The sequence below is a fragment of the Notolepis coatsorum genome, assembly GCF_963971535.1.
Source record: "Notolepis coatsorum genome assembly, chromosome: 9".
Classification (NCBI taxonomy): Eukaryota; Metazoa; Chordata; class Actinopteri; order Aulopiformes; family Paralepididae; genus Notolepis; species Notolepis coatsorum.
Genome location: NC_140173.1, coordinates 142,380,797 through 142,401,645, shown reverse-complemented (window position 1 = coordinate 142,401,645; position 20,849 = coordinate 142,380,797). Strand labels below are relative to the sequence as shown.

At 41.7% G+C, this 20,849-nt stretch overlaps 1 protein-coding gene across 2 annotated transcripts in view; it reads left to right on the top strand.

Annotated features, from left to right (window-relative positions):
- Positions 1 to 19,264, top strand: part of prim2 (DNA primase subunit 2) — a 147,308-nt gene extending 128,044 nt beyond the window's left edge. For both annotated transcript variants that reach the window (XM_084320995.1, XM_084320994.1), the window contains exons 13-14: positions 11,603 to 11,671; positions 18,805 to 19,264. In XM_084320995.1, coding sequence (XP_084177121.1) covers positions 11,603 to 11,671; positions 18,805 to 19,086 — 351 coding nt within the window. In that variant the 3' untranslated portion in view covers positions 19,087 to 19,264. The remainder of the gene's footprint in view (positions 1 to 11,602; positions 11,672 to 18,804) is intronic.
- Positions 19,265 to 20,849: the final 1,585 nt, after the last annotated feature.

The window sequence follows — 20,849 nt, the reverse complement described above, 5'->3', positions numbered from 1 at the left end:
GTGGGTCCCTGCTGTCCAGTCCTATAAAGTGTCTCCCAGTGGGATCAATCAGGTGGGTCCCTGTCTGTCCAGTCCTATAAAGTAAAGTGTGTCCCAGTGGGATCAATCAGGTGGGTCCCTCCCTGTCCAGTCCTATAAAGTGTCTCCCAGTGGGATCAATCAGGTGGGTCCCTGCTGTCCAGTCCTATAAAGTGTCTCCCAGTGGGATCAATCAGGTGGGTCCTGCTGTCCAGTCCTATAAAGTGTCTCCCAGTGGGATCAATCAGGTGGGTCCCTCCTGTCCAGTCCTATAAAGTGTCTCCCAGTGGGATCAATCAGGTGGGTCCCTGTCTGTCCAGTCCTATAAAGTGTCTCCCAGTGGGATCAATCAGGTGGGTCCCTGTCTGTCCAGTCCTATAAAGTGTCTCCCAGTGGGATCAATCAGGTGGGTCCCTGTCCAGTCGTATAAAGTGTCTCCCAGTGGGATCAATCAGGTGGGTCCCTGTCTGTCCAGTCCTATAAAGTGTCTCCCAGTGGGATCAATCAGGTGGGTCCCTCCCTGTCCAGTCCTATAAAGTGTCTCCCAGTGGGATCAATCAGGTGGGTCCCTGTGTCCAGTCCTATAAAGTGTCTCCCAGTGGGATCAATCAGGTGGGTCCCTCCCTGTCCAGTCCTATAAAGTGTCTCCCAGTGGGATCAATCAGGTGGGTCCCTGACTGTCCAGTCCTATAAAGTGTCTCCCAGTGGGATCAATCAGGTGGGTCCCTCCCTGTCCAGTCCTATAAAGTGTCTCCCAGTGGGATCAATCAGGTGGGTCCCTGTCCAGTCCTATAAAGTGTCTCCCAGTGGGACCAATCAGGTGGGTCCCTGTCTGTCCAGTCCTATAAAGTGTGTCCCAGTGGGATCAATCAGGTGGGTCCCTGTTCAGTCCTATAAGGTGTGTCCCAGTGGGATCAATCAGGTGGGTCCCCTCCCTGTTCAGTCCTATAAGGTGTGTCCCAGTGGGATCAATCAGGTGGGTCCCTGTCCTCCAGGCCTCTCAAACGGTCCGTTAGCTTCCGTCAGGCCTTCTCAATGGTGTCCTTTTTCCATTACCACTATTGGGGATGGGGTATCGTTAGGATTTTATCGATACTACTACTCTTATCGATACTGCTTAACGGTTCGGTACTTTATCGATACTCTCTTATCGGTTCTTTTTGATTACCGTATTTTGCAAGATTTTTTTTGATTAATTAAGAACAGAATCAACATTGCTTTATTATTCTTTTATTAATTTTGTGATTTAACCATTGTTTAATTTATAATAAAACACAAGATACTTTACTTATAAGTATAGATTACCTAATGATGAGGCTGAACGCTCAGGGAAGAAACCCACTCCCATTGCCAAAGGAAAGTCGAACATGCCTATAAATACCACGGTAGATAGGCAGCGAGAGAGGTTAGAAAGAGGTGGAGGAAGGTAGAGTGAAGGAGAGGTGTCTATTCAGAGTAGAACTCTTTCTCCTGCCGGACCGGGCTGTATGCTCTACCTCACCCTGCTCCTTCATCTTCCTGGGGGAGGAGAGGAGAGAAGAGGGGGAGAAAGAGCTTGTATTGAGGTGGTTTTTCATTTCTAAACCCAAACAGCGTTGCCAACTTCAATAGACCCGTGGCCTTTTGATGTGAGCTCCAGGTATTGACAACACCGACGCTACATGGCCCCTAATGGCCTCCACAACCCAACTTGTAGATAGATAGATGCTACATACCCTATCACATGGCCCCTAGTGGCCTCCACAACCCAACATGTATACAGTAGATGGGTTGTGAGAGCCAGCACATCACCGGGGTTATCAAGTCTGGGCACCTCCTTTCACTGGTGTTTCGTCAAGTTAGGCCCACAACACCTCTGGAAGGCTGGTTCCAGATCCTGGATATACCGTACTTTATTGTGTTCATTGATAGAGGGCATTGAGAACTATTACATTTTGATGACCAACATTTACATTTAGTCATTTAGCTGAACGCTTTTATCCAAAGCGACTTACAAGTTCTGTACGACAGGTCATCGGGAAGGGCACAACTCTTATCAGCTGAGTAACAATGTTCATCAAAGTGTTGAGTGCTACAGTGTAGGTTAGTATATTAGGACAAAATATCCAAAAATGCATGTTGCACAATTGCGAATATTGTAATACTTAATAATCATAATGTTTACCTCAATTTACCGTTTACCATTAAATGTTCTTAAATACAGTATATGCAGAGGGATTTGTCTTGGTGACATTGATGCAGAGACGCGTCTTCTGACATTTCTCCATTAACATTCATAGTCAGGTAAAAGTCTCTGAAATTGCTGCACCTATCTGTACTTTCACTTACAGTGACAGGAGGGCGATGATTTATATTTTCTTTGAACCCTCAGGGACTGAACAACATAACACTCACAAGTCAACTACGTACTGTGTTCTGATGGAGTCCACTGGACACCTAAAATCACATCGAGTCCCATGAATATTCCATGAAGCTGTGGAACATGTTTCAGTTTTTTTGGTAAAGAAACTAGTTTAAATAAAGTGTTATTTATTTTCCAGTCCTTCTTCCTTTGTCTCTGGACACGTATAGCACACATTGAATGTTATTGATGAATTCATTATTTCTTTCCCTAACACCACACCCAAAAGTAAAATTAATTACTATTTAAATAAAAAATAGTAACAATACTTTAAAAAACTGGGCAGTACATTAGATAGGCTGTGTTCCTGGCTCCAAAAAGCACAGCTAATTGATTATGATTAATGAAAGTGAATCCATTGCTGCTTTTCCCCCCTTGTGACATCGCCGTGGGCAATCATTCTGAACAGCTTGTTAATCGGATAAGACTTCAAACCCTTGCCAAATGGAAAGGGTCCATATGTGATTTCCCCCAGCATCTAAATAACATTTCTGCCAGATATGTACAAAAACTAGGCAAAACCCATTTCCCATAATTTGTTATTGTTTTATTATTATTCAAATTTTGCAAAGCCTCGGATGAACTTTACAAAGTAAACTCTTGATCAGAATATCCATCTAAACATCTATACATATAAACACCTGAGCGGTGTTTTTTTTCCCATTCACCATTCATTTTATGGTCTGTTAAATTGAAGTGAAAGGTAAAGTGATGTAAAAGGAGGATGTTTTGCTCACTAGTAGGGAGGGGCGTGAGTAATCGATCACTCAAGTACTCACCGTTTCAACTAGGGATGTCCGATATTATAGGCCTACCGATATTGGCATTAAAATGTGATATCGGAAAATATCGGTATCGGTTTTCAAATATATATATATATATATTTGTGTGTGGTTTTTGAGGGTTCTCGATTTATATATAAAAAAAAAATTGATCACAAAGTGCTTGTTTGTACCACTGAAACAAAAATCCTGCGTTGGAAGCTAGCTTAGTGTTGTCTAAATCTAAAAGATAAAGACAACGGTTTGTGCATTTTCAAATTGTGCCAACAACACGTCGCCCACTTTGCATAGCGTTCATAGACTATTGGTGCAGAGATGCCATTCCATGTGTGGAGAGACGTGCTGCAGACCAGAGTGGAGGTAATGTAATTATTACAAATGGTTAGGGCTGACCCCTATTAGTCGACTAATCGGTCGAAAGGAGCCGTAGTCGACTGGCCAACCTCTTAGTCGAATATAAAAAAATTAAATTCTATCATCTATCATAACGGGTTAAGAAAATGCCTCAGAGTAAAGGTACAGTAGATGCCCAAACTAAACATGTGGGCTTGACATTTTGAAGCCAGTAGGCTGTACATCTCTATATGATTATGGTCAATGACAAGAGTGGTAACTGTGATGTAATTACCGGAGTCATACCTTCCATCCCTTTTGCTACGAGAAAGAGTCATGTGATTATAGTACCGCGACGGGAAACAAATGCATTAATTGTATGTTTAAAACACTGCCACAGTTGAATATCTCCAGCTAGTTTTCTCAGCGATACTATTTCTAGTGTACAAAAGTTTAAGTTTATTTGGATCCCCATTAGCCACAGCAGTGCTGGGGCTATTCTTCCTGGGGTCCATAACACATAAAATACAGTTACAGACTTATACACTCACAACATTTACATGTCATACAGACAATTAAAACAACAATAAAAACCCTAATCAAATTCATAATACAATATAACAATATATACGCCTTATGAATTCATAATACAATACAATAATACCTACTCATAATTCATTCATAATACAATACAGCATAATATACTATTTAGCTTTTACATACATTATCTATGTTCATATCAGCCAATTATACAATATTTTAATAATATATCCCTATCAGACACATGCCTTTTCATCCATATATACCTATCCCTTTATCACACATACATTTTCATTTACGTACACACCATCTATTAGGGAATGTCAATTTCTTTGGTTGAAAATGTTGTTTTACCACGATTTTGAAACGACATTTACTATTCTCCTGCTTAACATGTCTGGGAAGAGAGTTCCATTCCTGCATACCACGGAACATGACAGTTTGCTTCATTGCATTCGACCTCACTTTTGGAAGTGTAAAACCTCGTGCAGAAGCATGTCTGGTGGAATGGTTAAAGGAGCTCTAGTATGTGAGAGGACTCTAAAGTATTGTAATACGCACTGTATTACTGTATTAATCCCACACGCCGCGGTCCTGAGAGCAGCCCGGCTCAGTGTTTTCACAGCTTTGACTGCCTGAGCGGCGTCCGTGTCTTCAAAAATGATTAAGGGGCATATTTTTACGCGCACTTTTTAAGCACTTTGAAGCGTGGTTCTCTCGACACATTAAAGTGAGTTCAATGGTGCAGGTAATGAAATGGGGTTGTAAGGTGCTTGACATTACGTTCCCTCGGAGTTATGAACCCAACGTTCATTTAACTCACGGTTGGCTTTTAACGGGGCAATAAAAGTTCACTGTTCAAAGTCTTTTATTGAAATTGAGAGCGCACACAGAGCTCTGGCATAATCTTGAAATACGGTATCCCCCAAAGTAGTTATGAAGTTGTCTGATGGGCAATTACCGTACGTCCAAGTAGAGGACGTACAATGTACTGACAAGTAAACAGTATTTATCTCGCCGCATGCCATGTTTACCGAAACGCAAGCAGCAGAAACGATTAAGTACAACTTCCTGTCTCCCCCGGATCCTGTTGACAAAATTTTACATTATTATTATTATTTTTTTTTAAGATTTTATTTATAGCATTTTCAGCTTTTTTGGTCAACGCAGTACCTTTTGGTCGCGCAGGACCGACAGCGGCCACGCAGGACCGACAGAGGAGAGAGGGTGAAACGGGAGGGGAAGACATGCGGCATATGGCCACCGGGTCGGGGAATCGAACCTGTGGCGACCGCTTCGCGACTCGGCGCGCTATGTGGTGTGCTACTGGAGCGCCCCCCACATTATTCTTTGATTGTCCGAAAATCACAAAATTGGGCCTCACCTTTCTACCATGTCTCCCCCTCCGGTAAGAGTCGGTGACTTTGAATTGGGATTTCATGCACGACGTGTGCGCGTGTGTTTTAGAGACTGCTGATAGCGCACGCTATATATTATGTTTGGCTCCGGTTCAGAGCCGTTGTTGGGTCCCCCCCCCCACCACACTGACTCAGCGTATGCTTCTCAGTCATCTAGGAAATTGTTTCATAAATCTTAATGCCCCATATCTTTGTTTAGATAGCTGTTAAATATCGATTGGCCCATGATTCAACTAAGCCATCGAGGGCCGCGAGGAAAATAGAGGACACGTTGCCAATTTAGGTGAACCGCTAACCCAAGGGGGGGGGGGCTCCTCTTGTCGTCAAATTAAATTAATCACCTCCTCCTGTCCCCCGTAGCCACTCTGCCACAGAGCCCCGCTAGTTTGCCCTTTGCACGAAGCGGCTCTGCCCATGAGGTTTTTCTCACCCCGTCGACCTCCGATTGCCCCGAAGACTGCTAAGTAAGCAAGGGTTATTAAATGTGAGCGAGCAGGCTGGTTGTGAAAGAACTCTGTGGGGAGGTGATTAAAATGCATCATGTCATCCCTCGCCTGCCCGCCCAGCCTGGCACCTACCGTGACACCGCGGACCAGAGGCCACGCGCCAACAAGTGACTTTGCCCCCCCCGACCGCCACCCCGCCCCGCCGTGCCCACATGCGTTTTGATAACGACCACTCCGACCCCGGGTTGGCCAATTGTTTTGTCCTGAGTGGGGCAAGGGGCCAAGAGTGAACATGAGCGGTGGGCCGCGGGCTAAAGAATACTGCACAAGTAAATAACAGTGTGTTGGTGCTTATGTCGAGGTGTTCTTTGATACTATGCCTCGTAATATGGACGTCTTTTCAACATCCAACCTCGAATGTAATAGAATTGCCTCATAATAGAACAAATATAATATATTTTATATAGGGCTGTCAGTTTATCGCGTTAATTAGATTAATTAATTACACAGCAAATTATCGCGTTATGAAAATTAACTCAAAATTAATTACAAAAAATATATATACCGGTATATATATTTTTTATCTCATTCATTCCATAAGAACGTAGAATACACATTTACAGACTTTTTTTTTAATATGGTCCATTTGCATGTTCTTGGTATCTGATTCTAGGGACATCTATGAATCTCAGGGAATGTATTCAGTGTCAGAAATACTGTGTCTGTTACTAGGCTTGAGTAAATTGTGATGAACCAAATGAGAATAACAGTAATTTTTTTGTAATTTTTGGCTGTGAATAACACCATGCTAAAATTGATCAGACCTGAAAAATGAATAGATGGAAGATGATTAAACAGAAGGTTTTGTAGATACAGTACTGAATTCTGCCATCCGGACACATGAAATTTGAAATATGATTATAGAATATAGAATATCAGGCATAAAATGGTTATGCGATTAAAATGCGATTAATTCGATTAATTAATTACAAATCGTGTAATTGATTAGATACATTTTTTTTATCGCCTGACAGCACTAATTTTATACCGTGGTCTGAGAGACTCTTTTCAGATTGGCCAGCATGCGTGCGTTAGAGCCGCTCGATGCGCACGTAGTTCGGCTCACGTTTAATTGCCCAAAGCTTCTATTGGAAGTTTTCGAATGAAGCTTTCGAATGTCTGTCGTCATATTTTATATTTTATCATGAAAAAATACTCAAAAACAAAATTCTCAATTTGAATAAAGTGATTAATCGAGTTTTTTTTTTATTAATTAAATCGACTTTCTTTAATGGATAAAACTCGTCAGTTTCGTCAACATAAATAATCCAATCAGGGCTCACGGTCTGTACGAAAGTGATGGTGACGTCTTGATGGAGGAGCGCCAAGCGGATGCAGAATAGGCTACATCATTTATGATAAATGTTTTATTAGAATTTTTATGACGAGTCATATACTACCGTAATTCCTCTAATAGTAACCGGTATTCAATTAAAAACCGGGTCTCTATTAATGACCGGGTGCGCTGTTGAGCTAAGCAATTATAAGCCGGCCTCCTAATACAAGCCGGGTTTCATGTATATTAGAGTTATTGTTGTTATATGCTGGCCTGGCTGTACAGTAAATACCATATAATGGTATGGTGTTAATGTTTACCAAGAGAGTAAGCCTACCTCAGAATTGTATAAAACGAAGTTATTATTATTATTATTATTATTATTATTATTATTATTATTATTATTATTATTATTATTATTATTATTATTATTATTATTATTATTATTATTATTATTATTATTATTATTATTATTATACTAGTAGTATTGTGATTGCACTATTTTACTTTATTTTACCACCTGTAATTGCACTGTTTACTACCGTATTTCATACAGTACTTGGTTTCAATAAATTAACCCAGTACATTTTACTGGGTTCAAACTGACACAAAATGTTGATTTATTCATTATGATCTGTTTGAAAATTTGAAATATAGGCCTCTCTCTTATACATGCCTCCTCCTAATACAAGCCTGGTATCCGCTACAGTTGAAACAAATACAAGCCGGGGTTACTATTAGAGGAATTACGGTATAATAGTATAATATTAGTGTAGCCTCATCCTTATCTGCAACTGTGAAGAAAAACCCCATTGGTTTAAACGGAATGAATAGACACCAAAAAAATGTATAATAATAATAATTTCTTTACAAAAATATAAATTTGAATGTTTATTTAGAATTTGAATGTCGACATTATGAATGAAGCTTCGAACTATTCGGTACAGCCCTGGTTAATCGACTTTAAGTCACAAAAAAAGAAAGAATCCACTGCGCGTCAAGGGGTTCCTCATCTCCACCTTTAAACCGATGAATGCACATCTACTCGTTGATTATCCCTTACATCACTCTCTGGAACCCCCTTTTAGGCCCAAAAAGAACGTTTTCGGATTTTGAAGTTCACTTTGGGCACCACTGCTCTCACTCCCCTGTCTTACAGAGAGACCACTTGGGGGGCAGCGCTGCTCTAACCCCTCTGTCTAACTCCTGAGTCCACCATAGCATTGACTCATAGACTCAAGGCTAGAATGAACATGTATAACGGGTACGTCCTAGTACCCGTCACGAAACTTCGACCATGCCTCGAGTGGGAGTCAAACCCCGAGCGTCTGCTCCGGGGCCAGTATAGCAAACCGCTGCGCCAAGAAGGGAATTCCCCCCTAAGCGCTCGGTTTATCTGCCTCTGGGGAGTGAGTTTTACACACTTCTATGTGCCGTAGTCACACTATCGCGGCACATATCCGTTACACATGCATCAACAAATGTGCATTGTTTGTATTAACTAAGGGTTGTGCCATTATTACTATGCAAAGGTGATAATTGTAAATGATTTACTGTAATGAGTTGTATATGTGTTGTTTTTCAAGCATCCTTGACATCCAAGGACAACGATGTAAATAAGTCATTGCGCCTTTTTCGTTCCTATCCTTGACAAAAGCACATGTGAGTAATGATCTGTATATGTTTCGTTGTCTAAAATAAATACCATACCATACCATTGTGTTACAGAATGCATTAGACACATCAGACTGTAACTGCTGTACTTAATGTAGATATTACTCTATAGTCATCTAAAACACTTTCCCGCATTCTAGTCTATTTATATCTAAAAGGCCCCAAAGTGTGAAGCGTGTCAGATCTGTAATGGTGTGAGCGAATAATTGTAAGGACACCCTGAGGACTGTATACCATTTGATGTGCCACCCCCCGCTCCATCTCTCTGTACCAGGAGCCTCAAGACCCCATTTTGTTGGAAGTAAAAGTCTGATATTTATTCTCACCGCCCTCCTCATGCCCTTTCACACAAGCCACGGCACTTGGCGGGCATCTAGCGGCTCGGGCTGCATTTTCACGAACATATAAATTACCGTTCGAAAGATCTATTTGTTGCCATTCGAACACCACCTCACTCGACCAAACCAGTGCCTCAGAGGGTTTAGAGCAGGACTGCCCAAAGTGGTCTCTCTGTAAGACATGGGAGTCGGAGCAGGGCTGCCCAAAGTGGACTCTCTGTAAGACAGAGGGCTTAGAGCAGGGCTGCCCAAACTCAAGTTACATGTAGATATGTCAGGCGAGCGTCTTTTTACGTGCTGTGCGTCAGATGACCACCCCGGACTCCAGACGCTCCAGAGCTTCCAATCATCCGCTGATTGTAGCCATGAGTGTACCTTTCCAACGATACCCCACGTGTGTGCAAATACAGGAAGTAGGTGAAAGTTGACGAGCGAAAACGAGAAGTGAATCACACTTCAGAATGAACAGCCGTGGATGAGCGAATGGATTTTGGAGAGCTTTTTTTTTTTGTTGCCAGTTTTACTCGGACGTCTCTCAAAGACCCATTTCTGAACGGACTTTTATAAAATTTGGACCTGTACTACATAAGACTTCAGGCTATGGAACCGCTGTGTTTTACAGCTTATACCTATTTATATATATATATTTCTTTTTTTTTATATATATATATATATATATATATATATATATATATATATATATATATATATATTTCTTTTTTTTATATTGCAACCGCTACAGAAAAATGTGAGTACACAACTTCAGGTTCAACTCAAGTTCAGACCTCTGTTACACTATTTCATTCACACTAAAAGTGATTTTCCTTTTTTGCATTAGTAACTTCAGAATGTTATCTTTCAAAAGAGACCAGGCTCATGCATGTGCTATAAGTATAAAGCTAAGCTTTGCAAAAGAAGTATGCAGTCCTAAAAAAACTTGCTTTTAGTAACGATCACATTTCTTTAGTTAAAATGACCCCCCCCCCCCCCACCTTGATGATTTTGTGAAGACACATGGAAATATTTCGGGTTTCAGGCGATCAACCAGAACGATTTGGGCATATTGCATATAACGCGTCATATCTTGCGATCTATGAAAAAATACTTATTTTGGAAAGGGGCGATGTTTAGCGTGTAATAGCGCACAAACTACAGTATGTAGAAATGTACTGGTTAGTCAGTAATGGACTATGAACAATGCCTGTCAAATTAGCCGTACTATTGTCTCCATAGCTATAATACAGAACACACGATTGATCTGCAAACATTGCTAAAATGGTCAATAACTCTGGCGCCAGAGGAAAGTGGGTGGCGCCCAATGAGTTAAGAGGTTAATGCCCAAGAATAATCTGGTTGCAATACGCAAGCTTCGATGCTAGGTGTGTCTAGTTAATAATGAATGAAAAAATATCAATTATATATATATTGTGACAAACTCTGGGGTGTATTGAGCCGTCACCAGATTGGAATTAATTAAATACACACGGCACAAGGTAGACGCAAGTTTAACAGATGTTTTATTGCTATTTAGGCGGAAGGAAGAGGTTAGTGTAAGCGTCAACCAATCCGTAATCCAAGAGAATCATCGTTGTCCGATCGTGGGGGTCGGTACACGGGGATCGTTTCTCATATGGGCAGGGGCTGATCCGGGCAAGCAGGGGTCGATACCAAAGCGGGTTCTCAAGACAATCGAAGGGTCGGTCACACAGCGGGGATCTCCATTCAAACACAGCATTGGGTCACACAAACGACAATCTTCTCCTCTTCTCTCTATCTCTCCTCGTCATCACTTACTTCTCTCTCCTTCTTCTTCTACTCTCAGGTTTCGCCTTAGCGCTACTCCAATTATTCCTTCTCTCTGTCTCCCTTTTCTATCCCACTTAATTGTGCTCACCGGTCTCCTGTGCGCGTCTGACACACAGGTGCATTGCATAGTGGCTGATGTGTGTCGGATCTCCCCCGGGAGTTTCCTCGGACTTCCTAATATGGGCATATGCCCCAGTACCTTGGCGGAGATATAGCGGCCCTCTAGTACTACGCCAGCCGGTCTGCCACAATAAATATATATATATATGTTTTGCCCCAGTGATAATTCTATATTCTATAATATTTGTTTATATTATTATTTTATATTATTATCTATATTTCTACTATTATTATTATTATTATTATTATTTATCTTTGTCCTGTCTGTACCTCCCCTCCCCCATACTGCTATGACGCCTGCATTTCTCCCAAGGGGATTAATAAAGGAACACTTACATTTACATTAAATGATTTATATTTTATATTTGACTTGTCTTTTTTTTCTTGTAGATCGTGGAGTTGGTGAAAGACCAGCACTACCAGCTGGCCTGCCAGAAGTACTTTGAGCTGACGCACAATGTAAGGAAGCCTTTCATTCAGGGCTTGGCAGTAATCAAGGCTGTGTGGGGGGGGGGGGGGGGGGGGGCGGGGGGGGGTATGAGTGAAGCCTCTGCAGAGACCCAAGAGGTGTGATCACATCCATCATTAGCTGTCGCAGCCACTTCATTTTTATAGGTTTATCATAGCGTTTAGATTTACTCAGTCCCCTATGAAATTTTTTTATTTGTTCCATCTAATGCTATTTTTTTTTAATTATTATTATTTTGAGACCCTTGGGGTCATTGTGCTGTCAGGCTTAAAAAAAGGGCTTAAACAGGCAGTCCAGCCATCTCTTGATTACTGCAGATCCATCTGAGGTGTGTGCGTGTGTGTGTGTGCGTGTGTGTGTGTGTGTGTGTTGATCATTACACTTGATAGTGTTTGATTTTCTGCGAGCTGTGGAGCCAGTGCTGAAAGGTAAACATGCCGATTGTAGAGCTTCCATCTTACCTCCACAATTCATGTGATTTTTATTTATTTTATTTAGATTGAAACCCCCCCCCCCCCCCACAAGACGGTATCAGCAACACACAAAAAAACGATATATATATATCTACATGTATTCTCTGTGAGAAAGCTGCAATCCTGGAGAGATGTCATTGAAGATTAGCTGTTTCACCACTCTTCTCTGAGAGGAGCAGAACTGACAGAGCCCAGAAGGAGAATGCAGCGGCCTCACACACACACACACACTCACACACACACTCACACACACATCATCTACAGTAGATGTTTCGTATCCAATATGCGACAGTTTAATTTGAAGCCTTGTGCGAGGAGAGCCGTCTGCGAGATGCTTGTCAGGAGCCCACCTGATCACCATCGCTCTGGGGGGAAATGATTACTTGGAGGTAGAGTTAATAGCCTTAGACCAGACGGGTACATAAGCAAGCATGTTTGCCATCATGCCTTTTCTTTTCTTTCTCCCTCCGATAAATAGATACATAATATATAATATATGTTTCAGACATGATGGCTTATAGATGTCAGATCAGTTAATAACACTCCGATAAGCCGTTAGCCTGTGTCAGCCGGTGATGACGCTGTTTAATATGCAGTCGTTCCTCTTTATCACCATGAATAGTAACAGGGAAGCAACTGTGTCTGTATGAGCCAACATGGTGGTCAGTAGGTGTATAAGACGTGTTGTGTCTTCATGAGCCAACATGGTGGTCAGCTGGTGTATAAGACGTGTTGTGTCTGTATGAGCCAACATGGTGGTCAGTAGGTGTATAAGACGTGTTGTGTCTTCATGAGCCAACATGGTGGTCAGCTGGTGTATAAGACGTGTTGTGTCTGTATGAGCCAACATGGTGGTCAGTAGGTGTATAAGACGTGTTGTGTCTTTATGAGCCAACATGGTGGTCAGTAGGTGTATAAGATGTGTTGTGTCTGTTTGAGCCAACATGGTGGTCAGTAGGTGTATAAGACGTGTTGTGTCTTTATGAGCCAACATGGTGGTCAGTAGGTGTATAAGATGTGCTGTGTCTGTTTGAGCCAACATGGTGGTCAGTAGGTGTATAAGACGTGTTGTGTCTTTATGAGCCAACATGGTGGTCAGTAGGTGTATAAGATGTGTTGTCTCTGTTTGAGCCAACATGGTGGTCAGTAGGTGTATAAGATGTGTTGTCTCTGTTTGAGCCAACATGGTGGTCAGTAGGTGTATAAGACGGTGTTGTCTCTGTATGAGCCAACATGGTGGTCAGTAGGTGTATAAGACTGTGTTGTCTCTGTATGAGCCAACATGGTGGTCAGTAGGTGTATAAGATGTGTTGTCTCATGGGCCAGGAGCTTACCTGTATCTTAAAGGTCGCTTTCACACAGGGGCTGTTTGGTCCGGACTATCGGACCAGAATTCGATAGTCCGGTTTTTCAGGTTTGTGTGAATGCGCGTCGAACTCGGTCCGCGGACCAAACACACAAACTCTAGTCCGCCCAAAAACATAGGTCTCGGTTCGCTTCATCGGACCAAACGCGGACAGTGCGGCATTCACTGCAAAACAAGCACACTCATATCTATCTATCTATCTATCTATCTATCTATCTATCTATCTATCTATCTATCTATCTATCTATTAACTGCATCTTGGGTAGAAGGAAGAAAAAACGCGGCTTATTATTATTATTATTACCACCGAGGCGCGCTGCATTCACTGCAAAACAAGCTGTACACATATGGGCAGAAGACCAAATAAAACAGCTACTTGTGGGCACTCATAAAAACAACGCAGTGTACAAGTTGTTTAGCGAGAGGATGGTGGTAATGGGCTTCAATAGAACAATGGATCAATGCCATGTCAACACACATTTCCACTCTCTATTGTCCAATAGACGAGCGCCATTTTCGACCGCGTGACATTGTTCAGAAAGTTTTGGTGCGCCTGACAAATTGCTGTGTGAATGCAGACGAACCAAATGATGAATGCAACAATGTTGCAACTTCACCACCAGAACCGCACCGAGTCCACCAAAACGATATGTGAAAGCACCCTTATTTGTTTCTGTGGTGTGAAGCAGCTTAGGTGAGGTAATCAGAAGATGAGATTGATCACTACCAAAAACTGTATCTTTGTAGAGAAAAGGGAAAGACCGGATCTGTGTTCTCAATTAATAAAATGTATTACAAGCTTAGTCAGTTCAGTCAAAATGTTCCTCCAATCTTGATACACACACAATACCATTCCTTCCTCACTGTGCTGTTTTTTTTAAACAGAAACTACTAGACACTCCCTCTTTCTCCTCATTCGTCAAACCATTTCAAATGAGAGTGACTATTCACACTTATCCACCAATGGGAGACGACCCTTCCCTTAGGGCTGGATCACTCCTCTACCCCACTCTGCTGTTAGAAAATAATGTATATTTTATACTTTTTGTTCGACGCGTGAGATATAATCACAAAGATAACGTCAGAACTTTTCACAAAGAATATTTTCAGCAGCTTTCACAGAGGCTGGTGTGAGCTGGGTAGTGTAGTTTTAGAAATGTCTGTCCATTTTTCAATGGGTCTCATCTGTCTTAGGACTACAACGCTTTTATGACACGTTATTTCCTTGCGTTTAATTCATCCGGTTTCCGCCAAGATATTTATGAACTCTATTAACACTAATAACAAAAAAAAAAAACAGACATTAATTAATACGGACTGTATTGATCTATTTATGATGTGAAATAAATCTCGGCCCGATGACTGGTTTAAGGGGTTAAAAAACAGCCTCACATAAGGTAACTTCCTGCTACCTCCAAGTCCCAACAAGACCACCCGCCTCCCATAGTTAGAAGACAGATGGTGTGGGTTTTTATGGCATGGCACTGTGACTTTAAAAAGCTAAAACATTCCTTTATATTACTGTAATAGATGAAAAACAGTTAACATACTGGTAACATAGGTTTACCAGTACCAGTACCCCACCCCCACCACCATTAGACAGGTTTTACCCATAAATCCTTCTCTTTCTATGCCGAGTGTCTCTATGCTGAGTAGAGCACTGGGTCCTTATTTTATTTCCCCCAGACCTGGAAAGGATTATTTTAAAATTATATAAAAAAAAAAATATTCTAAAATGTTGCGGACATTTGGTCATAACATTTTACATTTTCAAATGTTTATTAGGGATGCACTGATAATGTTACTGGTACGTAAAGAGACTGAGGTGGATTGAAACAGGCTGAGGAGGATGAAACAGGCTGAGGTGGTTTGAAACAGGCTGAGGTGGGTTGAAACAGGCTGAGGTGGATTGAAACAGGCTGAGGTGGATTGAAACAGGCTGAGGTGGATTGAAACAGGCTGAGGTGGATTGAAACAGACTGAAGAGGTTTGAAACAGGCTGAGGTGGATTGAAACAGGCTGAGGTGGATTGAAACAGGCTGAGGTGGATTGAAACAGGCTGAGGTGGATGAAACAGACTAAACTGAATACGAATTTTAAGACTTAATATAAAATCGAATTACTTGATACGATTTTTGTTGTTGTGTTTACTTAAAGGTATAATCTGTAATCCCATCAAATAGTGACCTCTAGGCAAATTTAGACTAGCGTGGTCTGTTATTGGTTAAACATGAAGTTAAACTCATTCCAGTGTAAAGTAGTTAGTTAGTAGTTCAGTAAAATGGTACCGTTGTCATCCTTTACATGTAGTTCAACTATTTCCAGTGTAAAGTAGTTAGTAGTTCAGTAAAATGGTACTGTTATAATCCTTTACATGTAGTTTAACTATTTCCAGTGTAAAGTAGTTAGTAGTTCAGTAAAATGGTACCGTTGTCATCCTTTACATGTAGTTTAACTAATTTCAGTGTAAAGTAGTTAGTAGTTCAGTAAAATGGTACCATTGTCATCCTTTACATGAAGTTAAACTCATTCCAGTGTAAAGTAGTTAGTTAGTAGTTCAGTAAAATGGTACCATTGTCATCCTTTACATGTAGTTTAACTCAATTCAGTGTAAAGTAGTTAGTTAGTAGTTCAGTAAAATGGTACCGTTGTCATCCTTTACATGTAGTTTAACTAATTTCAGTGTAAAGTAGTTAGTTAGTAGTTTTACGGGGAAAAGTACCCTTTTTGTCATCCTTTAGAGGTGATGACAAATAGCCCGGCGCCACTCGCTCCGGAGGAACGATAACTTTGCAGGAATAAACGCGCCGGCAGCCCTGATAAACAGCGAGCCCTAATAGCCTTTGAGAGATGAATGCACCCCCCCCCCCCCCTCAAATGAAATCCCCATTTATGAAATCCACTAGTCATATTTTACTGCACTCTTAAAACCGTCCCTCCCATCAGCCGCCGCTCATCCTCGACGCGCAAAGTCATCAGCGACACAAAGGCTTTGTCACATTGTCCCGGCCTCCTCGGAGGAGCTCCGTCACATGCCATTATTGTCTCCTCCTGCTTCCGCAGATAGGAATTAGCGCAGATAGATTGCCACCGTTCCACCTTCCCTCGCCGGGCGTTTATTAAAGGTCAAAATGTAATACTTCTCTGATGAAATATTTACACAGCGGGCCATGAATCAAACAATCACCCCAGTAATGAAATCCCCAGGAATGCGGTGATCAGGAAAAAGGGGGGGGGGGGGGGGGGGCGTTCCACGAAATTGGGGGCGCAGACGAAAAGCATTTTCGTATTGATTTCATTTTTGATCTCCCGGCTTGGGATCGTTTCATGTTTATGTAGGCGCCAATTTCAGAGGCCGCAAGGGCCAATTGTTTTATCTCTGTTGTGGCATAATATTGAAATGGATCAATGTTTGGCTAAAGCTTTCATAGATTAGCGTTTTTTTTGGCAGGGGGACGACACTTAAACTAGTTCAATATTCATATATTCACATTGATAACACAAAGGTGTTGACCTTTGCTGTTTGTAATAGACGTGGAACGGCTTGCCTTGGCATGTCATTACGTTATCTGTCACCAATGCAATTAGATGTCGCATGGATACCGTAAGAAAGCACACATAACCGCATAAAGTTCAATCCATCTGTAGTCAGCGATAATCAACGTCAGCACAAAATGTGACTCTGCTCCCGCTGGAATATTGAATATATTCAAAGATGTTTTTAACATCTAGTGTTTCTAACGTCTTGTTTTAAAGCAGGGGTCTCAAACTCAATTTACCTGGGGGCCGCTGGAGGTAGAGTCTGGGTGAGGCTGGGCCGCATCAAATATTCCACACAAAAAGGGTTTCAAGTATTTAAAAATTTTTTTTTTATTGAAATGTATGGTTGAAACATGCAAACGTTCAAACGCAAACACACTAATAAGCATTGGAGGCTTTTAACCAGGGCCGGACTGGGGAAATCATTCAGGCCAGGAAATATAGTGCGAAATATAGCCCCAGTCAGGCCACTTTTTAAGCGGGGGGTCTGGGGGTCACCCACCAGGAGATTTTGTGTTACAAAGACTTAATTTCCTGCATTCTGGTGCAGGAATTGTTTTATTTGTACCCTTTAAATGCCAGTGTTTGTGATGACATGACTGCAATTTTTTTTTTTATATTTTTGGGAAATATTATATTAACATGCTTTATATCCTCGCCATTACTATATGCCTGTCGTGGTTAAAAACCTTTAACTAACGCTAGCGTTAAGCTAGCTAACAATGCTTCCATTCCTCTTTGACCCGTCTCTCGTAAGCTACGTCATCCCCCGCTAATAGTCACGGGAGATGTAGTAAATACAACAGTCCTTCCATGTAGAAATGCCGTGAATTATATACAGTAGCCACTACAGTAACATCATTAAGTCTGCTATAAGCAATTCTCCCTCTCGTGTGTGTGTCTTTATGCAGATCTTTATGCAGTTTTAAAGCACCTTGCCTTTGTTCTGAACGCACTTTGTTGTAGTTATCCTACAGAGAAAAGAAAATGCACTTGACTTTAATGCACATTTTGTTGTATGCAAAGAGAAAATGTTTAAATTGTACAATCTTTCAGCAGTCAGTCTGGAATTAATGTATGCATTCAAAAGTGCTGAATACATGTTTTATGGGCCCATAATAGTGATTATTAATATTATTTAAGTTAAGTGTTTGCCATAATCATGTATTTTGCCATAATCGGGGAGCAAAAGAAGAAAAAAAGAAATACATTATATATATATTTTATAGGGATGTCCGATATTATCGGCCGACCGATATTATCGGCCGATATCGGCAGTAAAATGTGATATCGGAAAATATCGGTATCTGTTTAAAAAAAGAAAAAAACAATAACAATATTTGTTATATATATATCCAGTGAAATTATTAGTTACCTGAAATTATTCAGTTTTTTGGGGGGGGGGGAAACCCTGCATATATCGGTATCGGTTGATATCGGTATCGGAAATTAAGAGTTGGACAATATCGGAATATCGGTATCGGTAAAAAAGCCAATATCGAGCATCCCTAATATTTTATATTAATCATTTTCGGCCTTTCGGCATTCGGTTTTCGGCCAACTGTTTCCTATTTTCGGTATCGGTTTCGGCCAAGAATTTCCCCATTCGGTGCATCCCTACTTAAAAACTCTGTGCGAGGTGTTTTTGCCCAACAGCTCGGCTACTAGGTACGTAGCGCTCTGAACCGTCGCTGACGTCACTCTCTCCTTACGATCCACTTTGTGTGTTTCTTGGTCTGAACAGGTGGAGGACGCTGGCTTCTCGCTCAATCACCCGAACCAGTACTTCACCGAGAGCCAGAGGCTTCTGAGCGGAGGGGGGAAGGAGGTAAAGCGCGAGGCAGACGGCGCCCCCCAGCAGAGGGCGCAGGACGGCCCTCCGGCCAGAGGCCCCACAGCGACCCGGGATGTGCCAACAACGAAGCCCCAAGACGTGGCGGAGGTGACCCGGGACGTGCCAACGAAGCCCCAAGAAGACGTGGCGGAGGTGACTGAGGAACTGGACTCCTTCTTCACGGATGCCTGATTGTGTCTTTGTTATATAGAAGTGATCTTACCTGTTAACCCCTCGCTGCCGAGCGGCTGCTTTGGAATGTTTTGTTTGTTTGTTTTTGTATTCAGAATCACGACTTGCTATGATGTTTTGATTATTTTTTTTTATACATGAATCTTTCTATCTTTGTTTAGATATGAGTCACGTTGTCAACCTGTTGAGTAATAAAGTTGCATAATAGAAGATCTCTTCTGGACTCATTTGTTGAATTTGGTTCAATAGCAGAGCTCCGCCCCGGAACCCAGGTTCATGAGTATCGTTTCTTAAACCTCTCTGCAACAACCGTAAAAAAAAAAAAAAATTATATTGACTTTCTATTATTCGGGGCGATAGTGGCTCAGGAGGTAGAGCATTCGTCTGGTAATCGGAAGGTTTTCCGGTTCGATTCGCGGGTAGTAGGGTTGTAACGGTACACGTATCCGTACCGAACCGTTTCAGTACTGGACCTTTGGGGTGTGCTGTGTACCGAATGAATGCAACGGTACGTTATAACCACTAATGGAACGCACATGAAGAACTTTTTTTTTTTTGCGCATGCAGAATTGTATTCAATACTCCCAAGTTCACCCCTTCCCAAAATATAACTTGCGCAAAGGGCCGGATGTTGTTCGTTCTGCCCACGCACAACACTGAGAGATTACCTGTAATTTAGCATAGCGAACACACACACACACACACCTTATTATCTCAGTGCGTGAGGTGGAATTGGTGCGAGATTGAGAAGGGGTTGGCTCTCGGAGATCAAATGAATGATAGTTTATGGCATATAGAACGGACATTCATACACGGCAACGCACCTCCGAATAAGGTGTGATAAACATGAGGCGATATCTTTTCCTTGGCTACTTACATTCTTGACGCTAGAACTGCCAAAATAGCGCTAGCATAAAAAAGAAGGTAGGCCAGCTGTAGTTTACATAGCTTGCATAAAACTGTCTCGAGTCTCGGAGTGCAAATCACCGTCTTTGCAACCGATGGTCGTGGTGGTTGTTGTTGTTCATTACGTTCAGCACGTTCTTCAACTTAATGACGTTGCGTGTCTCCTATCCGCCATGCAGCGCTTTCAGGCCCACCGGGGGCAGTTTCTTTTCACAATCTAATGTAATTATTTTATTATTATTATTAGACGACATCTTATACACCTACTGACCACCATGTTGGCTCAAACAGACACAACACATCTTATACACCTACTGACCACCATGTTGGCTCAAACAGACACAACACATCTTATACACCTACTGACCACCATGTTGGCTCAAACAGACAACACATCTTATACACCTACTGACCACCATGTTGGCTCAAACAGAGACAACACATCTTATACACCTACTGACCACCATGTTGGCTCAAACAGACACAACACATCTTATACACCTACTGACCACCATGTTGGCTCAAACAGACACAACACGTCTTATACACCTACTGACCACCATGTTGGCTCATACAGACAGTCGCTTCCCTGTTACTATTCATGGTGATAAAGAGGAACGACTGCATTTTAAACAGCGTCATCACCTGACACAGGCTAACGGCTTATCGGAGTGTTATTAACTGATCTGACATCTATAAGCCATCATGTCTGAAATTTAACAATTTTTTACTTGAATATAGAATATTCGTTGATAGCCCTACTTCACAGTTACTGCGCTCTACATCACCCCTGAGTGGAACATGGAAAGCCAAACGTTCCCCCACTGTACCAAAAACTAGGGATGCTCGATATTGGC